The sequence below is a fragment of the Meles meles genome, chromosome 5 (assembly GCF_922984935.1).
Source record: "Meles meles chromosome 5, mMelMel3.1 paternal haplotype, whole genome shotgun sequence".
Classification (NCBI taxonomy): Eukaryota; Metazoa; Chordata; class Mammalia; order Carnivora; family Mustelidae; genus Meles; species Meles meles.
Window position 1 is genome coordinate 75019695 of NC_060070.1, and position 20687 is coordinate 75040381.

The 20687-nt window shown below is 41.1% G+C and overlaps 1 protein-coding gene across 4 annotated transcripts in view; it reads left to right on the top strand.

Annotated features, from left to right (window-relative positions):
- The window catches only part of SOGA3 (SOGA family member 3), a 44290-nt gene extending 25921 nt beyond the window's left edge, over positions 1-18369 (top strand). Inside the window, exons 5-7 of one of the 4 annotated variants that reach the window (XM_046005646.1) lie at positions 9647-9718; positions 15627-16802; positions 18208-18369. In XM_046005646.1, the coding sequence (XP_045861602.1) occupies positions 9647-9718; positions 15627-16802; positions 18208-18318 (1359 nt within the window). In that variant the 3' untranslated portion in view covers positions 18319-18369. Of the gene's footprint in view, positions 1-9646; positions 9719-15626; positions 17093-18207 lie in introns of those variants that run through there. The other 3 variants (XM_046005647.1, XM_046005645.1, XM_046005644.1) reach the window with 3 other exon arrangements.
- The last annotated feature ends 2318 nt before the right edge of the window (positions 18370-20687 follow it).

Consider the following 20687-nt stretch of genomic DNA (forward strand, 5'->3'; position numbering starts at 1 on the left):
TGAGACACAATATAAAAAAGACTGGACAAATCATCATTTCAGCTTATAAATGCTGGCTGCAGTGTATTTTTTCCTACTTTGGTTCACGGTAGAAAAAGGCCATAAGACACTGCTATCACTGTCCAGCCATAATTTTCTAAGTGCATTTTAGTTGCTAAAAGCAATGGCACTTAGAACTCAGTTCATTAACTAGTGCAAATTAGAAAGGAATAGAAAGCTCTGTATTTGCTCATGACATTCATAGCTTTGTGAGGATATATTTATTGCGGATAAAGGGTCTAAGGCATAAAATAATTTTTTTAAAGATTTTATTTATTTATTTGACAGACAGAGATCTCAAGTAGGCAGAGAGGCAGGCAGAGAGAGAGGACGGAAGCAGGCTCCCCGCTGAGCAGAAAGCTGGATGCTGAGCTAGATCCCAGGACCCTGGGATCATGACCTGAGCCAAAGGCAGAGGCTTCCACTGAGCCACCCAGGTGCACCCATAAAATAATTTTTAACAATTATTTCAAAATTCATTAACCAGGTTTTCAGCCTTAAAGAAGTAAGTCTAACTGAGAGAGCTTCCCGTTGCTTGTGTGAAACTTTCTGAGGCATTTGCATGTTATTTGCATGACACAAATAACAGAGAAGCACTTATTATGTTGTCTTTGCTTTTTTAAAGCAAGATGGTCTTACTTTGGGATCCGTTTATTATCAGTAATTTGGAAAACCCACTAAAAACCTATACACTACTCCAAAAAAGGGTTTCTACAATGACATGAGAATTTCTTGTATTAGAAACTCTCTTGCCAGTAACCTTGAGCCCCTTGAGGGTCCTAGAGTATATGGAGAATACCGAGACTAATTCTCCCTGAAGATCTTGTTTTGAGCATATGGTATGAAGCACACAATAGAAAGCAGGCAGTTATTCGTTCCATGCCCAACTTGGGGCCTGAACTCGACCCTGAGATTAATGGTTGAGTGCTCTCCCAACTAAGCCAGTCAGGTGCTCTTTTTCTGGGTCCTAACTTTTTTTTTTTTAAAGATTTTATTTATTTATTTGACAGATAGAGACCACAAGTAGGCAGAGAGGCAGAGAGAGAGGGGGAAGCAGGCTCCCTGCTGAGCAGATAGCCTGATGCCGGACTTGATCCCATGACCCTGAGACCACGACCTGAGCCGAAGGCAGAGGCTTAACCCACTGAGCCACCCAGGCGCCCCTTTGGGTCCTAACTTTAAAGAGATATTCTTCACAAATAATTTATAAGACCCAACTATTACAACTTCAACTCCAGCTTCCTCACTATGTCACTTCCTCTGGTCCTATAGTATAACAACAACCCATTAATGAAAAGAGCCTCCCTTTTCTTTTTCTCTTTCTTTTTTCTCTCTCTGATATCCCATGGTCTTTAAGATCTCTTAGATTTTCTGGGGTGAAGTTGAATATTTTGCTGTTCAAGTTTTGGCTTACCTGAATTTCACTGTATTAATCATGGAAAGTGAGTTCCAGCATAAAAACACTTATGCGTTATTAGCAAGCTGTTCTCCATTCTGTCCTTTTCTAAAGTTGGATCTTCTTAACTAACAATCAGTAAAAATTTGAAAAATCTAATCCTACATTACAGTTGAGGATTTTCTGGGTACAGCTTCCTTTAAATTCTTTATGTTTCACTTCTGAAACGTAAGTAGAAAGGCTTGTAAAATTAAAGTTATTTTTCTTCCTCTGCCTGGGAAATTCACAGAAACAAAAGGACAATTGAAATTTGATAAAGTAAAGGTAGAACTGACATATAAATAAGAAACCTAGATCTAGGGAAACACTGTAAATGTGTATACATCACTTCTTCTTGAAAAGGAAGAATAAAAGCTAAGTTCAAGTGTGTTAACTTCAAAAATGTGCTGAGCCAGACCCTGTAATAAGCCTGACTGTTAGGATGAACTTTATTAGCTCTTAACTCATATCACACCTTTGGTGCTAACTGAACACCTACTTTTATTAAAAGAAACATCTGCAATCTGGAACTGGAAGGTGAGCCTTTATAATAATTTATTTAAAGCTCAGTTTTATTAAAAATATTTTATGGAATCAAAATATTGACAAAGGCAGGAGAAAAACAGAAAGAAGGAAAATACACTCAACTTTATTTTTTTCTTCTGAGAACCCCCTTCAACTCTTTTTCTTGATCTTTTACATGAGTCTTTTGCTTTTCTGGAATTTTGAATAGGAGATTTTTTTCCCCATAAATATCAACTGGGGCTTTTTCAATTGCAATGATGATAAATATTTGGTAAATGTATCAGCTTTAGCTGTGTAACAAATCATCCCACAATTTAGTGGCTTAAAACAACAATTATCTATTTACTTAATTCTGTGGTCCTCTATATGGATTATTTTTGGTCTTAATTGGGTTCCTGCATTTATTTTTGGTCAGTAACAGCTGACAATCAAGTCTCTGTATTTGGAAGTTTGCTGGCTATTGTCTAGGACAATGGGAGTAACTAGGCCATGTGACTCTTTCTACCTAGCAGGCTATTCTAGACTTGTCATAGGAGGCAGGCTGTGTCCAAGAGAGAGTGAGCACAAGTGTGCCAGATCCTTGTGGGTAGTGTCAGAACTAGCAAGTCACCTCTGCTACCACACTTAACTCCCACATTTTATTGTTGAAAGCAAGTCAAAGGGCCAGCCCTGTTTGAAGAGGCACCGAAATAGACTCTGCCTCTTAATGGGGCATATTGCAAATGGCCTGCCTATTGGGAGGGGGAAAATACAACCAGTTTTTTGAAGAATCTTACTGTGGAAAGCCTTAATCACTAAAAAAAGGTGTGAAGTCTAATGTATAACAGACAGTAGTTGGGGCCAAAAGGTTAGTTGCCTTTATACCCATAATTTCCAGACTATTTTTTTGTAGACCTTTAGCGAGTGAGATGACATGGAAAGCAACTTTGTTCCCATCAGAGTAATCACACTGATGTTTCTCCAAGGCTAGGGAAAGTGAAAGTCACTGACTTGGTGCCTCCGTGACTGAGAGCAGAGAGAGAGCACTTTAGAAAACAAGTTGGAGAAGAGTCCTGGTGACCTGGGCTTGAAGGCAGGAAGAGAAGCCCAGGCTCCAGAGACCTTGATGGCTAGGGACAGAAGAGAAACTGTGGGAGAGGAGCTGATGAGTAGAAGCCACAAAAGCTGACAGCCCATCAGAGTGCTGGTACCAGATATCCTTTCCAAAATGATTTTGAGACCCAGAATCTTAATTTTGACACTGGGGAAAATGGGATTGGTAAAAAATCAAGAAAAGGATTAGAGCACAGTGAAAATATATCATATGTCACACTGTAAACACTTTTCAGCACATTCATTTTTTGCTCTTCAGACCTTTTCTGTAGAAAACAATGAGACATTTTTATTTTTACAAGCTTTAAATGGACTTTTATTTATTTTTTGACCTTCTACCAAGTTCTTGGGTTATAATGCTTCAAAAACCAAATCTATGTAAGAAGTAAGGTCAAAGTGGTCCTTTCTTCATTCAGTTTGATGCTGTCTGTGCAACGACCTTGTACCAGGTGGACTTCTAACAAAGAATACAAAGTTTCTTTGTGGGTAGATCTCATGTTCCAGAATGAGGATTAGACATGAATCAAATACACAAGTCAGAGGCGAAAGGAGCTATGGAGAAAATAAAGCAAGGTTAGAAGATAACCAGTGCATGGGGCAAGAGAGTAGAGGTATTTTATATGGTTATCTGTTATCTTCTATGAAATGGTTGTGAAAGGTCTCTGGTTAGGGACCCTGAAGAATTTTGCAGGGGTGGGTACGGGAGCATAGGAAGGAAGAATGTTGCGGGCAGAGCAAAGGCCCCTATTTGGAGCATGCTTGGCATGTTTGAGGAACCACAAGGATGTCTGTGACACGAGCACAAGGAAAGCGGGGGTGCGTGTGGCGACAGATGAGGCACAGGAGCTTGTTGGAGGTGGGGAGTGGCAGACTAGTCAGGCAGGAGAGCAGTGGTTCTCAGAGTACATTGTGCTCACCCTGCAAATTCTGAAAAAAATGCCTGGGCCTAACCCCAGAATCTGTTTTAATTGGTCTGGGTTGAAGCCTGATCGCAATCTTTAGAAGACATTACCAGGATAAATGCAGTGTGTGATCAAGGTCTCCTAGGCCTTCATAAAGTGTAGCTCTGATTCTGAATGAGACGATCAGCTGCGGGACGATTTTGCACAGAACGGCATGACCTGATTATCCTAGCCTGCCTCCTTCATCCTCATTCCCTTTGGCCCCCCAAGATCATGTCTTTGTATAAAGCTTGGGATCCTGCTTCCCCCTTTTAAGGGAGAGAGTGGAGCATGTGGTCATGAGCAAGCTCTCTGGGTGCTATTGCCGGCCCCTGCTCTGGCACGCTCTCTGGTAGGCGTCAAGGATACAATAGGAGGGAAGGAGGAAGACTTCTAGAGCCTCTCCCATTTCCCTTCAAAATGGGTTGAAGCCTGTCTTAGTCCCTTCGAGCTACTATAAAAAAACACATACTGGGTAGCTTACAAACGACAGAAATTTATTTCTCACAGTTCCTGGAGCCTAGACGTCTGAGATCAGACGTGTGCCCTCGTGGCCAGGTGAGGACCCTCTTCCAGGCTGCAGACTTGTATACTCGCTAGGCAGAAAGGGCTAGGGAGCACTCTAGGTCTCTTTTGGTTAAGGGCACTAATCCCATCCATGAGAGTTCTATGCCTAGAACCTAAGCACCTCCCAAAGGCCCTACCTCCAAATACCATCATCACACGGACCAGGAGGATTTCAACATATGAATACGGAGGGTGGGGTGGGACAGAAACATTCAGACCTCAGCAGAGCCAGAGTTCTTGCCTCTCAGTTTTCCTCCAGTCTTCCACTGGAAATCGCCATGCCTCTTTCCCAACATTGCTGGAAATTTAGAGGATGAGTGTGGGTGTGTATGTCACTGCTGGTGAGCCCTATGTTGAAAACAGAAAAAACATATTGCTTGTGTGTAATGTCTGTAAACTCGGGCCCCAAGCCCAGGCAGCGGTGGTGTAACAGCATAGAGGAGGACATGCTCAGGAATAATCCAGCCCTGTACTTTCCTTCCTTTGGTGTTACACTGTAATGTAATTATTCAGAACAAGAACGCTTAAGCTGGATAAATTACACCCTGATTCTAACCTTATTAGCTGAATGATTTATCCTGTGAGTGCTTCAGATAATTGGTGTCAACCTCCTAAGTCTGTTGTAAGATCAAATGGGTAGTTACATGTTAAAGATTAGAAATGTGCATGACACACAGTGAGTGCTCAGTAAATCCTAGATATTAATACAGCTCTAGGTTCCTTCTTGACTTCATCACTGTACAAATGGGTCTCTTCAATTTTAGCAAAAACGTAGGAGGCTTTTATACATATCATGTCTTTCAGTACCATTTTAGACAGGTTTTTCTCTGTTGTTTAATTGCTGAAAACATAAAGATGCTACATAGTGAGAAGCAGACCAGATTTCAGTTGAGGGGGGAAAAAGGCAGTCTCAAAATATTTTTAGAACATGAACAATCCATTTTCTATCATTGCTGTGCAAGCATGTGTTTTTTCGGAAAAACCTTCTAATTCCCAGCCTTCCTATGGATGAAAAAGATTAGCAGCTTCTTTGGGACTAGTTGAGTCTGGGAAAGAAAAGAATTAAGATGTGGACAAGACAATGCTTCCAACACTCTTATCTAGAGAGCCATCTGAAAAGCCTACTTTGAAAACAAAGATGAAAATGTGAAATTTAGTTCTGGTGTCCCAAACAGCTTCCATGAACTGGTGCCTGAATTCTTCCCTGGATTTCATGCATGCAGGTGGGACAGGATGATGGGGTGGGGAGTTGGTGATAGAAATTTACACTCACAAGAAAGAGACTGGACGTATGGGGCACCTGGGTGGTTCTGTCGTTTAGGTGTCTGCCTTGGCCTCAGGTCATGATCCCGGGATCCCAGGATGGAGCCCCACATTGGGTCCTCCGCTCAGTGGGGAGTCTACTTCTCCCTCTCTCTTTCCTTCTCTCAAATAAATAAAATCTTGAAAAAAAGAGAGAGAGAGAGAGACAGAGAGAAACTGGACTTATATTAGTTCTTCAACTTTCTCTACCCAAATGAGTCCTGTCTTTGTTTTATTGGAGTCAGAAAGTTAATAAAAGCTTATGGGAATATGAAAAGATGATTAAATATTTATTGAACACTTGAATGTGATACTTGAAGGTACTTGAGTTAGAAGCGCCTTACAGGCAGTTTACCTTTCTTCAAGGAGAAATCTTTTTTCAGAGCTTTGGGTTTGACACCTCACTTGAGTGATATTCAAATAAAAGTAAAATAGAAAATGCCTCTTAGGAAAGGATGGCCTGATTTCAGCCTTTCTCCGATATTAATTTAGAGGGCTCATTTTAACATTGCCCACAGGATAAAGTCTAAATTTCTCAGCTCCACAAGCTGACCTCAGTGCTTTAAAAGTGTCTCCTTCTCCCTGAGCTCTGTAGTGTCTCTACCCCCATTACTTCTTGTCTGAAGTCAGTGAGTCTGTAAGGGCACACCTATTTCCCTGAGTCTTTGCTTCTTCTTTTATTTGGTTTTACTTTTGTCGAAATTTTGTACATCCTTCCAAGATCAGCCACCTCCGATGATTTCCTCTCAACTCTCCGGATCTGGAATCGTAGATGCCTCTTTGTCCTCTGAATCTTTTGTTTGTTCTTCACCCACTGCCCTTCATTAATTCTGTCTACAGTTTTCACTAATTATCTACATCCTCTTACCCGCTGCAAACAGTTAGCTCTTTGGTGGGGAGGAGAGTAAGTCACATTTGTATAACCAGATAGTCTAGTATATATGGCAGAACTCAACAAATATTTACAGAATGAATGAAAAATAAAGGCCCACTCAAAAAAGCTCTCAGAATCTTAGAGCCTACTTTCCCTCATTTCCCTTGCATGATGTCCCTTTACCTCGTGGCCATTCGGACTTTTACTTTTGCATCTATGTGTTTCTTCTATGACAATCTGATTATGGATACTTTTTGCTTGCAACAACCTTATTCAGTATCCTTCCAGGTCTGACTCATGCCATCAGCATCATTTGCTCTCCTCAAGTTTTGTTATAGACCTACTGAAATGTGTCCCAGAAACAGTTTTTCTACATAGAATGCTTTGTTTTTCCCTTTCCTCTCTTTCTTCAACTGGCTGACTCTTCATCTACCAGATTCAAGATAAGATGTTACTTCTTTCTGGAAATTTTCCCTAGCTCCCACACCATCTCCAGTCCCAGACTGGTTTAAGCCTTTCTCCTTTATGACCTAGTATATAAAGATAAAAAATACTTGGGTCAAAACCCGATCCTGCTACTTACTGAACTGTAATTTTAGACGAGCCCTTCTCAAACTTTATCATACATCAGAATCACCTGAAGAGCTTGTTAAATCAAAGTGGTGTTTTAAGGGTGCCTGGGTGTGACTCAGATGACTACATGTCTCCCTTTTGGGCTTCCAGCTCAGCAGGGAGTCTGCTTTTCCCTCTCCCTCTGCCTCTCTTCTCTGCTCATGCTCTCTCTCTCTGTCCCTCTCTCTCAAATGAATGAATAAAATACTTTAATAATTAATTAAGATAATATATGTAAAGTGTTAGAGATGAATTAGTGTTCAATCATTGCCAGTTACTATTGTTTTTACATTATCATTGCTTTCATCACACTGTTTTAAATTGCTGACTGAATAGACCCTTTGCCTAGTAAATTAGGAAACTCATAATGAGCAGTGACTGCTAGTTTTATTATTACAGTATCACAGGTGCCATATAAAGTACATTAGTTAGCAGTAAATGAACATATAATAAAATACACTGAAAATAAAAGCATTCAGTAAATATTTAATAAAATGAATTTGGGTGCTTCTTTGTAGACAGCTTCTAAACAGACTGTTCCAGGATTCCCTAGTTCAGCTTGCTATTTTGGGGGGTTTTCTTGGGACTGCTTTTGTTGATTGGTTCCCAAACCACTTTTGGTTATGGCGAAGCAGTCCTCACAGCCTTTGTTTCTAAGATTATACAAGCAACATAGAGAACATCTTTACTTCTGTAAAGAAGTAGAAATAAGCCCACAGGCTATTCATTTGGCTCTAGTCTGAGTCTCATACCGAATGAAAGCAGTTGCAGCAATGTGTTCCCCTGCCTTCTGGACCTGACCATATGCCTGCATTTAACACTGGATATGGGTTAGAAATTAACATGGGGAAAATGCAGCATGGAGTTCTTTGCAGATCCAGGAAGCCTCCTCTGTGGGGAAGACGTTCCTGCTTTTACGAGACCAGTGCTCTAACCCCTGAGCTACGGAGCCGTTCCTGCTTTTACATTCAGTCTATACCCCCATCTTCCTCTTTGACCCCAGAACCTCATATTTTCTGAATATGGTCATCATGAATATGTTTTCGTTAGTTCAGTAAATATTTTTCCCAATAGCTGCCCGTGCCAAGTACTACTCTGATGGTGGTAATACCACAGTAAGACAAAGCACTGCTTCACAGAACCTAAAGCCTGGCATTTCCCAGCTTGTACGATAATTGTTTGCTTCTCTGTCTCCCATGGTATATTGTGAGCTTCCTGATGATGTGTGCACAGTTTAATTGATATTTGGATATTAAGTTCAATATGAGGTATGTGGTAGGTATTTCATACATATGAATTTGTATTCCTACAGAGAGACCCTCTGTATTTTTTTGCTTACAAAGTATTGTTTGTCAGGGCACCTGGGTGGCTCAGTTGGTTAAGCAACCGCCTTCGGCTTAGGTCATAATCCTGGAGTCCTGGGATCAAGTCTCACATCAGGCTCCCTGCTCAGCGGGATGTCTGCTTCTCCCTCTGACTTCTCCCTTCTCATGCTCTCTCTCTTCATTCCCTCTCTCTCAAATAAATAAATAAATAAAATAAAAATAAATCTTTAAAAAAAAAAGTGTTGTTTGTCTGAATTTCAATTAGGGCCAACCAGCACATAACAATCCAGATTTCTAGCTTCTCTAGAAAAAGCCTACATTTCTGTATGACACCAATAAGCTGTAGCTAATTCCCTCTCAGCCCGTTCCTTAGATAGAGCCCGTCCTCTCCAGTTCACTATAACAATTCCCTACTGTATTACATTATATACATGTGTATGGGCATTGTATTTGTCTGCACAGATGTGTGGTGAGGAAAGAGCAAAATTCTTCAAATTCTCCATAAATCCTCTGAAAGTTTGTCTTTACAAGCTTATGAAAACCTGCCTTCAACTGCGAATACCCTATTCCTTTTCATTCTTTGGTGAGAGGAATGCTAACAAGGGTTTGCATTTGTTTGGAATAGGTGGTATATTGGATTATTGGTCTAAATTTTATCCAAGTTGTTTTCTGCAGTTTCACAGTGGGTTTCCTTAAATTATTTAGATGGTTGATGGTTGCCACTTACTCACCTACTGAGAAGTGTATCCCAGTCCTAGGTAAAAATACATGAAATTCTATCTGGTTTGGATTTTTTTTTTCCTTCTGGATGATGATTGAACTAACACAATTTATTTGGTTTGGTTTTGTCATATGACAGTAGATACTTTTGAGACCATAAAACGGAGTTAAAATGATAGTTTACCAAACTAAATATGTTTGTGCTTTGTTTCAGCTATCCTTAAAAAGAAGAGGAAGCAAAGATCTGCCAAAATCTGAAAAAAAGACTCAACAGACTCCCACAGAGGTATGTGGAAATAAAATTTCAACTAGTATATCAAACACTTCTAAATCTATAAGTGGACATAGTAGCCAGATACACTCATGTAAAAAATTTTTTTAAATTATGCATCTCCATTCTGTAGCTGTAGATAGAGTCAGTATAGAGCACTCAGTGTCTTTGCTTATAAAGCTAACATTAACAAACCTATTATTGCTTAAAATGTTATTAGTACCTTATGTGTTGCTGTGTTTGACAACTGTATGCACAGTGCTAATCTTCTTCATTCATACTTAATAAGGTCAAGAGAATGGCTGTTCCTATAGCATGAGGAGTGAGTAGAGAAAGGAACGTTGTAGGAAGGGATGGTGAGGGATGGGAGAGGCTTGTGATGAGGAGGTCCTAGAAGAAGTAATTCTCCATGCCAGTGATTGGGGAAGCAAAAGAAAGGAAATGAATAAAAATAAAACTTAAAGGATGTACTAAGAGATGCCTGGAGGTGCTGATAGATGTAATGGAGGAGATTTTAAAACAGAAGAGGAAATATTTGGGGGCAGAAATGACATCATGGCCCTCCAGAAACACTTGGCTAGTTATTGACTTTTGCATGTGTCAGTTGGAATCTCATACAATAGCATACTTTTTTTTATTCTTACAATGTGTTTTCTCATTAGATAATAATCTTAACTAAAGCGATATTGAAATATCCAAAATTTGGAAAAGCTGGTCTCAATTTTTTTAAAAACACAACTTACCAAATGTTTTTTAAGATTTATTTCTTTATTCATTTTAGAGAGAGAGCATACAAGTGGGGAGAGGGGCAGAGGGAGAGAATCTTAATTAACTAGCCTCCCAGCTGAACACGTTGCTGAGTGCAGGGCTCCATTCCACAACCCAGGAGATCGTGCCCGGAGCTGAAACCCAGAGTCACATGACTCAACCGACTGAGCCACCCAGGCATCTCATAAAACACAACATCTTGAATGTTTATCTCCCCTTTTCCTCTCTCTCTCTCTCTGCTCTGTTCTTGATTAACTTTTTTCCTGGTCCTGGCACAAGGATATCAAGAAGGGTCAGCAGTTCAAAAGTCCCAAAAAGTCTCAGAGGCAGAGCCTTACTCCATTTTGTATCTTTCTCGTTGTTGCGTTACTAAGTTCAAAGATGCTCTGTCACTGTAGCTTTCTCACTCTGCCTTTGCCATGACTGTAGCCACCTTCTATACATATTTTGCTATGGGTCATTCCGCATGTTGCCGTCAATTCTCTTCTCCACCTCATTGACGGAGAAGGGGCTATATTCTCCCTGTTCTAAAATCCTAAGTCAGCTTTAATCAGCAGATTATTTCTTTTAAAACTCACATTTGGCCTATTCTTATACTTCCCATGTTAAAGTTTAGTTATTTCTGCAACAATACTCTCTTATCCAGGAATATCTAAGAGTTTGTTTGTAGCTCTGTGACCCTCCCACTCTATGTGCACGTGGGCACCTTTCTGTAAAAGACATCCACACCTTTCATCGGTTTCCCAGTGGGACCTGGGACCTTACAACAACCAAGAAACATTGCGGTCCACCCGTTTTTATTTCCTGGCCCAGACACCTGGGAAATTTTAAGTGCACTGTTGTGGCCATTAAAGTCCCTGCTAGTGTTTCCAGTTCATTTATTTTCAGAGATTATTACCTGTAGTTTTTCAAAAACCACCCCAGTGGATTGAGCAGGACTGTCTTGGATGGGAGATCTCAATTATAAAGTAGTCCGCAGATGAGTCTATTGCTCAGTCAAGGTCGAGGACCATGGATTGATTCTTAGATTACTGCCAGCCTCCCATTCTACTGTTTACATATTCATCTCCCATACTTGGCCAGGGCAGATTGTCATCATGGGTCATGTTATGCAGCTTTGACTTGTCAGTGTCTAGTGTCTGATACTACAACGTGTTCGGTATGCGCTTTTGAATACTCTTATGTCTCCTTTATCTAGGTTGAGCCAAAAGAAATTGCCAACATGCTGTGATTTTGACCTATGCAAATGGCAATTCCATATGGTTCAACCTACTGTTATTTGTACGGCTTCGTACTTCATTTTTATTTGCTTCACCTTCTTCAATGTATGATTTCCACGTTCCTTCAGCACCACAGTGACTTTATTTACTGAGAAATGGTATCACACACAGTTAAGGGCAGTGATGTGCCAGCTGTATGGCCTTAGATGACTTACTTATTCTTTCTATGCCTTTGTTTCCTCATCTGTGAAAGGGGATCATCATAGAGAGTGGTACGAATTAAATGAGTTTAATCCATATAATTCATTAGGAATGTTATTTAGCATCTAGTAGTGGCTCAGTCAAAGCTGGGGTCGACTCAGCCCACTGGCCCCTCATCGTCTTGATGCTCCCCTTCTTTACATGTCATTCATATCTTTTTAAGAGTGAGTCTTTAACATACACAAAAATAAGAGACCACTTGCTTCACACGTCAAAGCACTGTAATGTTTCTTGCCTAGCATTAACTGTGGACAATAGGACCAAGCAGGTACTGCCCAGACACTGTAAACCAGGCACTTCCCATACCATCTCGGATTTAACGTTTTCGGCATTTATACACAGTATTTCCATGCTCAGTTGTAAATGCAGCTACAATACTTAGGTTACAGGCTGAGCATGCAGGGCGCACTGGCTCACAGGTTCTTAAGTTCTTGGCATTGTAGAAACTATCACACTTTGTATACTGAAAAGATTTTATTTTATTTTTAAGATTTTATTTATTAATTTGACAGAGAGAAACACAGTGAGAGAAGGAACACAAGCAGGAGGGATAGAAGAGGGAGAAGCAAGCTTCCCGCTGATCAGGGAGCCCGACGTGGGGCTCGATCCCAAAACCCTGGTATCATGATCAGGGCTGAAGGCAGATGCATAACGACTGAGCCACCAAGCACCCTGAAAAGATTTCTTTTTAAACAAATACAAAATAATTACTATGTTGCCCATCATTTTTTCCTTCCCTCATAGGGACTTTCTTACATGTAGTATATGTCCAAGTCTTAAAATAAGGTTTATGTTTTCATTCCTTTAAGGCAGGGAAGTTTACATATATGCAAATCAGGTAACCTTCCCTTGCTAAAACATTAAACGTTATGCTTGCTTAAAGTAGCCTAGCGAAGTGTGATTCTGCTCCAGTCTGTGACTTAGACCACATCCAGTGCTATTTTGGTTGGATTCAAACTGCAGTATTTTACTAACACTTTTTTTTTTTTTAACTATTAAATAAAGGCCTAGACTTGCAATCAAGGAGTGCTACCACACTCAACCTAACTTCCCAGTCTCCCCTACTCTTACTTTCTAACAAAGCGTAGCTTATGTAAAAGCATATTGGACTTGCTTATTGCTGGTCACCTTTCCATTCAAGCATTGTTTCTAATCCCTGCATGATATTTGACTCTCTTGCCTGTTCGCCACACCTTTAGCTATGTCTTACGTGTCTCTTTCTTTTCTTCTCTTCGGTTCCTTTCAGAACCGCTGCCATAACTTCCATCATCACCTCTATACATCTCATTCTCATGTTCCTCCCCTTTGCACCTGAACTCTCTGCAGGGCCAGAGGTGTAATCTTTGTAATCTTGGGCCTGAGAGTCCACTTGTCTTTGATAGATGTTTCCGCTAGATATCCCTCCACTGACACACCTCGAAGACTGCATTTTAATACGCTTAGACCCATCTTCTTCACACCTCCTCCTCTTTGTTCATTCTCTTTCCCTGTCATTAGCAGCACCATCCAATAAGATGCCTAAGCTGGAAACATTGGGGTTCTCTTTGAGTCTTCTGCTGATTCCATAGTAAAGATTGTTCTGTGTCCTTGGGTTCATACTCACTGAACTGGTTTGAGGGCCCAACACATAGTCTCTTGTAGACCAGCTTCTCTCTTGCCTTGTGAAATAGAGTTTCATGTCAAATCTTTCTGTGATTTACACTCTCATCCTTCTCTCTCACTGTGCTCCTGGGAATTCTCTCATCTCCTCTCTCTGTGCTTCTGTCCTTTCTTCTAAACCCCTTCTAGAGGAAAGTATACAAACCAACACATCCGATTTCTTTTCTTTTACCCCATTGTCCTCTTTCCTTCTCTTGTGCTGCTTTTCTAGAGGCAACACAAACAGTGGAACGAATAAGAGGTTTTACTGTTTTTTGTGTTTTGTTTTTTAAAAGACTAAGAGTTTTGGAATTGATCTGGTTACAGATGTGTTCTGTCACTTATTAACTTGTGCTCTACCAAGTCAACCAACCTTTCTGAAGCTCATTTGCCTTATCTTATCTATCAGGTAGAACTAGATCACCTTCCTCACAGGGCTAATGTCAGGGCCTAATGATATAAAGAATGCAATGGTCAGGCTCTGTGCACTCATCAGCTCTCGACCTTTCTGTATTAATTCTCATTAGCAGAAAGGAGGACAGGAGACCTGTGCCCTCCTTGTTCTACATCTCGTGCATCTCCAAGGCTCTGGGCCATATTTAATGAGCATCTCTGGCAGAAGCTCATTATTCCCACCTTCACTATCAGTGGTTGCTGCTACTTTACCACAACTCATTTCAACACAGCTGACTCATTGCTGGGCAAGAAAGGCATTTTTATTTCCATTTAAAAAATGAGAAGGGGCACCTGGGTGGCCCAGTCCTTTAAGCATTTGCCTTCAGCTCACGTCATTATCTCAGGGTGCTGGGATCAAGCCTTCATAGGACTCCCTACTCAAGGGAGAGCCTGCCTCTCCCTCTCTCTCTGCCCCTTCCCACCCCCACTCATGCTCGCTCTCTCGCTCTCTCTCTCTGCCTCTCTCAAATAAATAAAATCTTTTATAAAAAAACATATTAAAAAACGAGGAAAACAAAATCCACAGAAGTTACGCCGTTGACCCAAAGTACATACTTAAAAGCAAATGTGGGGAAATTGTCCTCAGGAAATGTGTCCTTAGGCATAATAATGTACTTTGATATTAGTTAGCTCTCGGCAAGTTGATTTCCAATTTTAGTTTGTTTGTACTTTTCAACTTAGTCAGTGATTAGTGTTTGCAGATTGCTCTAAAAAATGTGAGAAGAGCTTCTATAAGGTCTACTCCATCATCCATGTACCGGGCAGAACCAACTTAATTCATTTCAGACTGATGGGGAATATATCTTATTTTTAAAATGATCTGGATGAAACACTTGCCAGTTTCTCCTTGGAGGAGCCATTCCAGTGTTAAATTTTCCTTACTTTAAATAAGGTCTTTAAGTAAGCAATTATGCCTTGAATGAAGATGGAGGAGAGAAGACTTTCTTTGCTCCTTCAGAATGACCATTAGCCTTAGAGTCAGACAGAACTGAATTCAAATGTCACCTTTGTTTTTTGCCACGTATTAGCTCTGCAACCTTGAAGAAGTTATGGAGTATCTTTAAACCAGGCATTTTAGTATCTATTACTAAGTTTACTCTAAACATTAAATTAGGCCAGACGGATAAAGAACTTTACAGAAATTGGCTGAGAGTCAGTGCTCGATACGGGGCAGTGAGTACACAGCATGTGTTCCATCCAGGGAATAGGTTTCACATTTATTATAGTCAGGGGAATTCAAATCATGTAAAAAACAACATGCGAAAGGAACGTTGTTGAAACGACAGCCCCACAGTTGTGCTGTTACAAGGCATGATGATCTCTGAATGGTGATGACCATAGTGTTTCTCTTTTTATATTTCTTTTTCTTTATTGTTTCCAGGATGTGATATTGTCCTCATCTTTTATCCACCAAATAATTTAAATGATTTGTAGAAAACATACAGCATCTACTTATCTGGGTCTCATTAAATCTTAATTACAAGGAAAAAGCAATTAATTTTGCAGGTGTACTTTTTTTTGTCTTTTCGATTTACATAAAAATGACCTCCTCTCCTCTTCCCCTCTTTTTCCCCAATGAGGAGGACAATGAGGATCTGAAATGCCAGCTGCAGTTTGTGAAGGAAGAGGCCGCTCTGATGAGAAAGAAAATGGCCAAGATTGACAAAGAAAAGGACCGATTCGAGCACGAGCTTCAGAAGTACAGATCCTTTTACGGAGATCTGGACAGTCCTTTGCCCAAAGGAGAAGCCGGGGGCCCTCCCAGCACCAGGGAGGCGGAGCTCAAGCTGCGGCTGAGGCTCGTGGAGGAGGAAGCCAACATCCTGGGCAGGAAGATCGTGGAACTGGAGGTGGAGAACAGAGGCCTGAAGGCAGAACTCGACGACCTGAGAGGGGACGACTTCAACGGCTCGGCCAACCCGCTCATGAGGGAGCAGAGCGAATCCCTGTCGGAGCTGCGGCAGCACCTGCAGCTGGTGGAGGACGAGACGGAGCTGCTGCGGCGGAATGTGGCGGACCTGGAGGAGCAGAACAAGCGCATCACGGCGGAGCTCAACAAGTACAAGTACAAGTCGGGCGGCCACGAGAGCGCGCGACACCACGACAGCGCCAAGACCGAGGCCCTACAAGAGGAGCTGAAGGCGGCGCGCCTGCAGATCAACGAGCTCAGCGGCAAGGTCATGCAGCTGCAGTACGAGAACCGCGTGCTTATGTCCAACATGCAGCGCTACGACCTGGCCTCGCACCTGGGCATCCGCGGCAGCCCGCGTGACAGCGACGCCGAGAGCGACGCGGGCAAGAAGGAGAGCGACGACGACTCGCGGCCGCCTCACCGCAAGCGCGAGGGGCCCATCGGCGGTGAGAGCGACTCGGAGGAGGTGCGGAACATCCGCTGCCTGACGCCCACCCGCTCCTTCTACCCGGCGCCGGGGCCCTGGCCCAAGAGCTTCTCCGACCGGCAGCAGATGAAGGACATCCGCTCCGAGGCCGAGCGCCTGGGCAAGACCATCGACCGGCTCATCGCCGACACTAGCACCATCATCACCGAGGCGCGCATCTACGTGGCCAACGGGGACCTGTTCGGACTGATGGATGAGGAGGACGACGGCAGCCGCATCCGCGAGCACGAGCTGCTCTACCGCATCAATGCGCAGATGAAAGCCTTCCGCAAGGAGCTGCAGACCTTCATAGACCGCCTTGAGGTGCCCAAGTCTGCGGACGACCGCGGCGCCGAGGAGCCCATATCCGTGAGTCAGGTACAGTTCTGCCTATTGCGAGCCACGGCGATGGCCAGGCTGGTCCGCGGATTCGTGCTCCCTGGTGGGGCGTCTCCGCGCACCGACCTCCACGCCCCGCTTCAGGGTCCCCGCGCAGAGTCTCACTGGGCTTCGTAGCCCCATAGCACACGTGTTCTCTCACACTGTCCCTCTTCAGGCCTCGGGTTTTCGGAACCCGCTTGGTAACTCCCACCCTCTGTTTTGGTTAAAAAGGAAATTTACACACACCCCCACCATCAGTTTTTGTGTAAAGGTTAAAGGATCTTAAACATAAATTATTATGTGTCGATATGTTCAGTATTACTCTACTGATTCGAATGGATCAGGCTGTAAGAAGATCCCAGATGGGAATCTTTAATTATGTATTTGTAAATTTTGAACCAAGATTGAGATTGAGTTTTAAAATGTGGTTTAATTACTAAGTATCCAGGATTATTGTGTAACTACTGACAAATCTACAAGCCAACAGTGAAGAGAGGATACTGTGTCTAGATCCCTACCAAAAGAAACAGAAGTCACTCCTTTACAAGTGGAAGTAACAGGATCGTTATTTTTAGGGGGGAAAAAAATCACTGCCATCTATCTATCTCAAGACTGGGGAAGGAGTGTTATACTTTAATTTTAATCCAACACTGATTCAGAGAAATAGTAATAACTATTCCCGAACAGGGAAAACCAGCATTTTTCCTTCATCCCAATTTGTAGAGGCACAACTGATGAATTGGACTGAGCTGCTCTAGCCAGGTATGGTGGCCAAAGACCCATGCATTTTGTCAGAATTAACCACATAAGACAGAATTTGTAAAACACAGCAGGCAGCACTACCTCTCTGGCAAGCCTCCTGTCCTGTATCCATTGGAGAACACACGGAAGTACAACAGCGTGCATGGCTTTTAAGACACGCAAGAGATTTAAATTTAAAGATCACTGTATATGCAGAAGCATGATATTAAATTAACTGCCTGTTAGTCACAACTAGAAAAATCGCAACCCTATTGCTTATTTACCTTGCATGTTGCTCTGCTTTGTTATGAAAAAAAAAAAACAAAAAAGTTTTGTGATAAAACTCGTTGAATTTTGAAATATTAAGGCTTATTGTTTCTCTAATGATGTCAAATGGTTGGCTTTCAGTTTCCTTGTAGCAGATTTTTGAACACTTGAAGCATGTGGGTTTTCAATTATACCATCAGGGGAAAAAATAGAAATCAGAGTGAGAGAAAGAACTGTGTGTAATAATAGGTTTCAGATTTTGTAAATGCAGGCTTAAGGGAGGGTTTTTCTTCATCTTAAATTGAATGAATGCTTAGATTAGTTAATATGAATTTAAGTTTTAAAAATTATTATTAATTAACTCTTCTCTTTGTCTCTGCATTTACCTTCCCAGATGTTCCAGCCTATCATTTTACTTATTCTCATTCTTGTATTATTTTCATCACTTTCTTACACAACAATATTTAAACTTGTCTTCCTTTTTACACTGTTTTTTGTACTGTAAATCTTTCATCATTTACCATTCATTGTAGTATTTTCAGTTTATTTATTTTGTTCACCCTTCAAGACAAGAAGTAAAAGAAGTATAATTTCTGTAGTAATCAATGCTATAAAAACACTGAAGACTGCCTATTTCTTTAAAAAGACACATCTTACCACTACCAAATTCAAAAAGAAGCCCAAGCATTAAAATATTTCAGGTAAGGAAGTAATTATGACTTTTTAATATAAATCATTTCGGTTTTTGCTTCTTTTTTTTACATCTTAGTCTGTACTCTTCTTGCTAACTAATTATGACTGTAAAAAAATGACAAAATCTTTCAATTACTTCTCAGTAGTTGACTATTATGGTAATTGAAAAGCTGGACATTCACAAGATGGTCACATCTCAAAATATAGGTAGATGGATTTATAAAGTATCTTTGCTTGGTTCCATTAGACTAACAAGATAGTTTTGATATCAAGTAAATATTAGCAAAAATTATGGTGAATGAATGGAATGTGACCATCATGGAAAGTTAGCAATTTGCTGATGGTATTCTGTTTAGAAAGATGTGTTTGGAAGCATGAGAGTGAATTACACCTTAGTTCATTGAGAAAGTGATTATATCCCTCCTACTGCATTTCACCAGCTCCAAGTGAAACAGCCATTTCTGCATTTACCTATTATACTTGGGCATTTGTTGCTGATCAAATTTGTTGCCTGGAGTTCTGGCCTCTCTAATAGGTTACCACACAGAACTGCTTCCAGAGCAGATGATACAGTAGGGGAAAAATAGTCATTCTCTAGAATTTCATCAAGTCAAAATCCAAGGCCAGTAACATCGTTCCAGTGGGAATTGTTCTCTAGGTATAAACTTGCTTTGGTGAACCCGAGCATCTCCCTTTCTCTTCATCCCTAAAGCGGCCTGGATAGGTTCCATGTACGCAAAATGTCCTGTTCTGTCCATCTTGTTGACAGTGTACCCAGTGGAAAACTGGAATGTACCACTGCCATCAAGATTCAGAAATATCAGCACTCATGGAAGTCAAGCACTCAGAAATGCTTTGCAGCTTGGCTGGTGGATATGAAAATCTGTGGTTAAAGTGAGGTATCTTAAAATAAATAAATAAATAGATAGATAGATAAATAAATAAAGTGAGGTATCTTGCACCTCAGCATCAATAATGATATGTGGAGAATCTTTGTTCTACTATGAAAGTTGGTTCTGGTAACAATCTCTTGAACCCTCATCCCCCAGTTCCTCCATTTCCCTTTGAGCAGTAATTTTTTTAAAAAAAGAAAGAAAAAAAAAAAAACACTTCACAATAGTTGAGAATTCCATTTAAAAAAAACTGCTCTTAGTCTCTGTGTTGTTCTTTACATTTTTCTTTTTGGCTTTTGTTTTGTTTTGGAGGGAAGAGAGACCAAGAGTGAGGAGGAGTAGTTAGCCAACAGTTGGAATCTGTCACTATCTACTTGGCTTTTCATCTTAGAGATTCAAAAGGCTAGATAGAACTTTTTGGCAAAAAGAAATAAAATAATCTAAGTGCCGTATTTAATCAATTATTCCACTGTTTCTTTAAAAAAAAATTATCTCAGGGAAGGAAACTACTTTAAAAATCAAAGTCTGTCTGTTAGATGTTAGAGCCTTGATTAAGCCTCCAGACTGCCATCTCAGGGGGACCATTTTAGTAACAGAACTGAAAGTCAGTGTTTGATGGCTGAAATTTATCTGAAATGTTTATTGCCTTTGAAGCTACATACCCCCACCTAAGCGATGATTCTCAGCTACCCCTGGAACATTTGGTGGTTTATGGAGGTGCTGTAGTTGGTCAGAGTAACTGGGAAGCTCTAATGGCGCTAAGAGGAAAGGAATCAAAATCTCAAATAATTGTCCCACCCAAATGGTTAATATTGTCCCTCTGATGAAGCATGGTATGCAGTGAACATGTTCACTTCAGAAGTATCATGGATAGTCACTACCCTGTGTGACTTTAAGAAACAGGCTTTGGAATTGTAACTTTCTTTATCATGAAAAGAATCAAGAACTCAATATCTAGATCAGTGGTTTTCAGTCCTAACTGCACATCAGAATTCCTAGGATGTTTCTAGAATTGAGCCCCCACCTCACCCACCAACACTGAATTTTTGAATCCAGGCTTTTGTATTTTCTAAAACTCCCTTGAACCATTTCTTTAGATGTTTGAATTGTCTAAAATATGCATACACAGCCTGACCCAAGGCTGCAGCCAACTGTGTGAGGCCAGCGGTATAGAATCCTGAGCCGTCTAGGTTTCAGCAGACCTTAAAGCTTCCACCATTCAGTGGATGTCCACATGCATTTCCATCTTTATTATATGGCCTTTGCCTCTCATGACAAAACAGCTCTA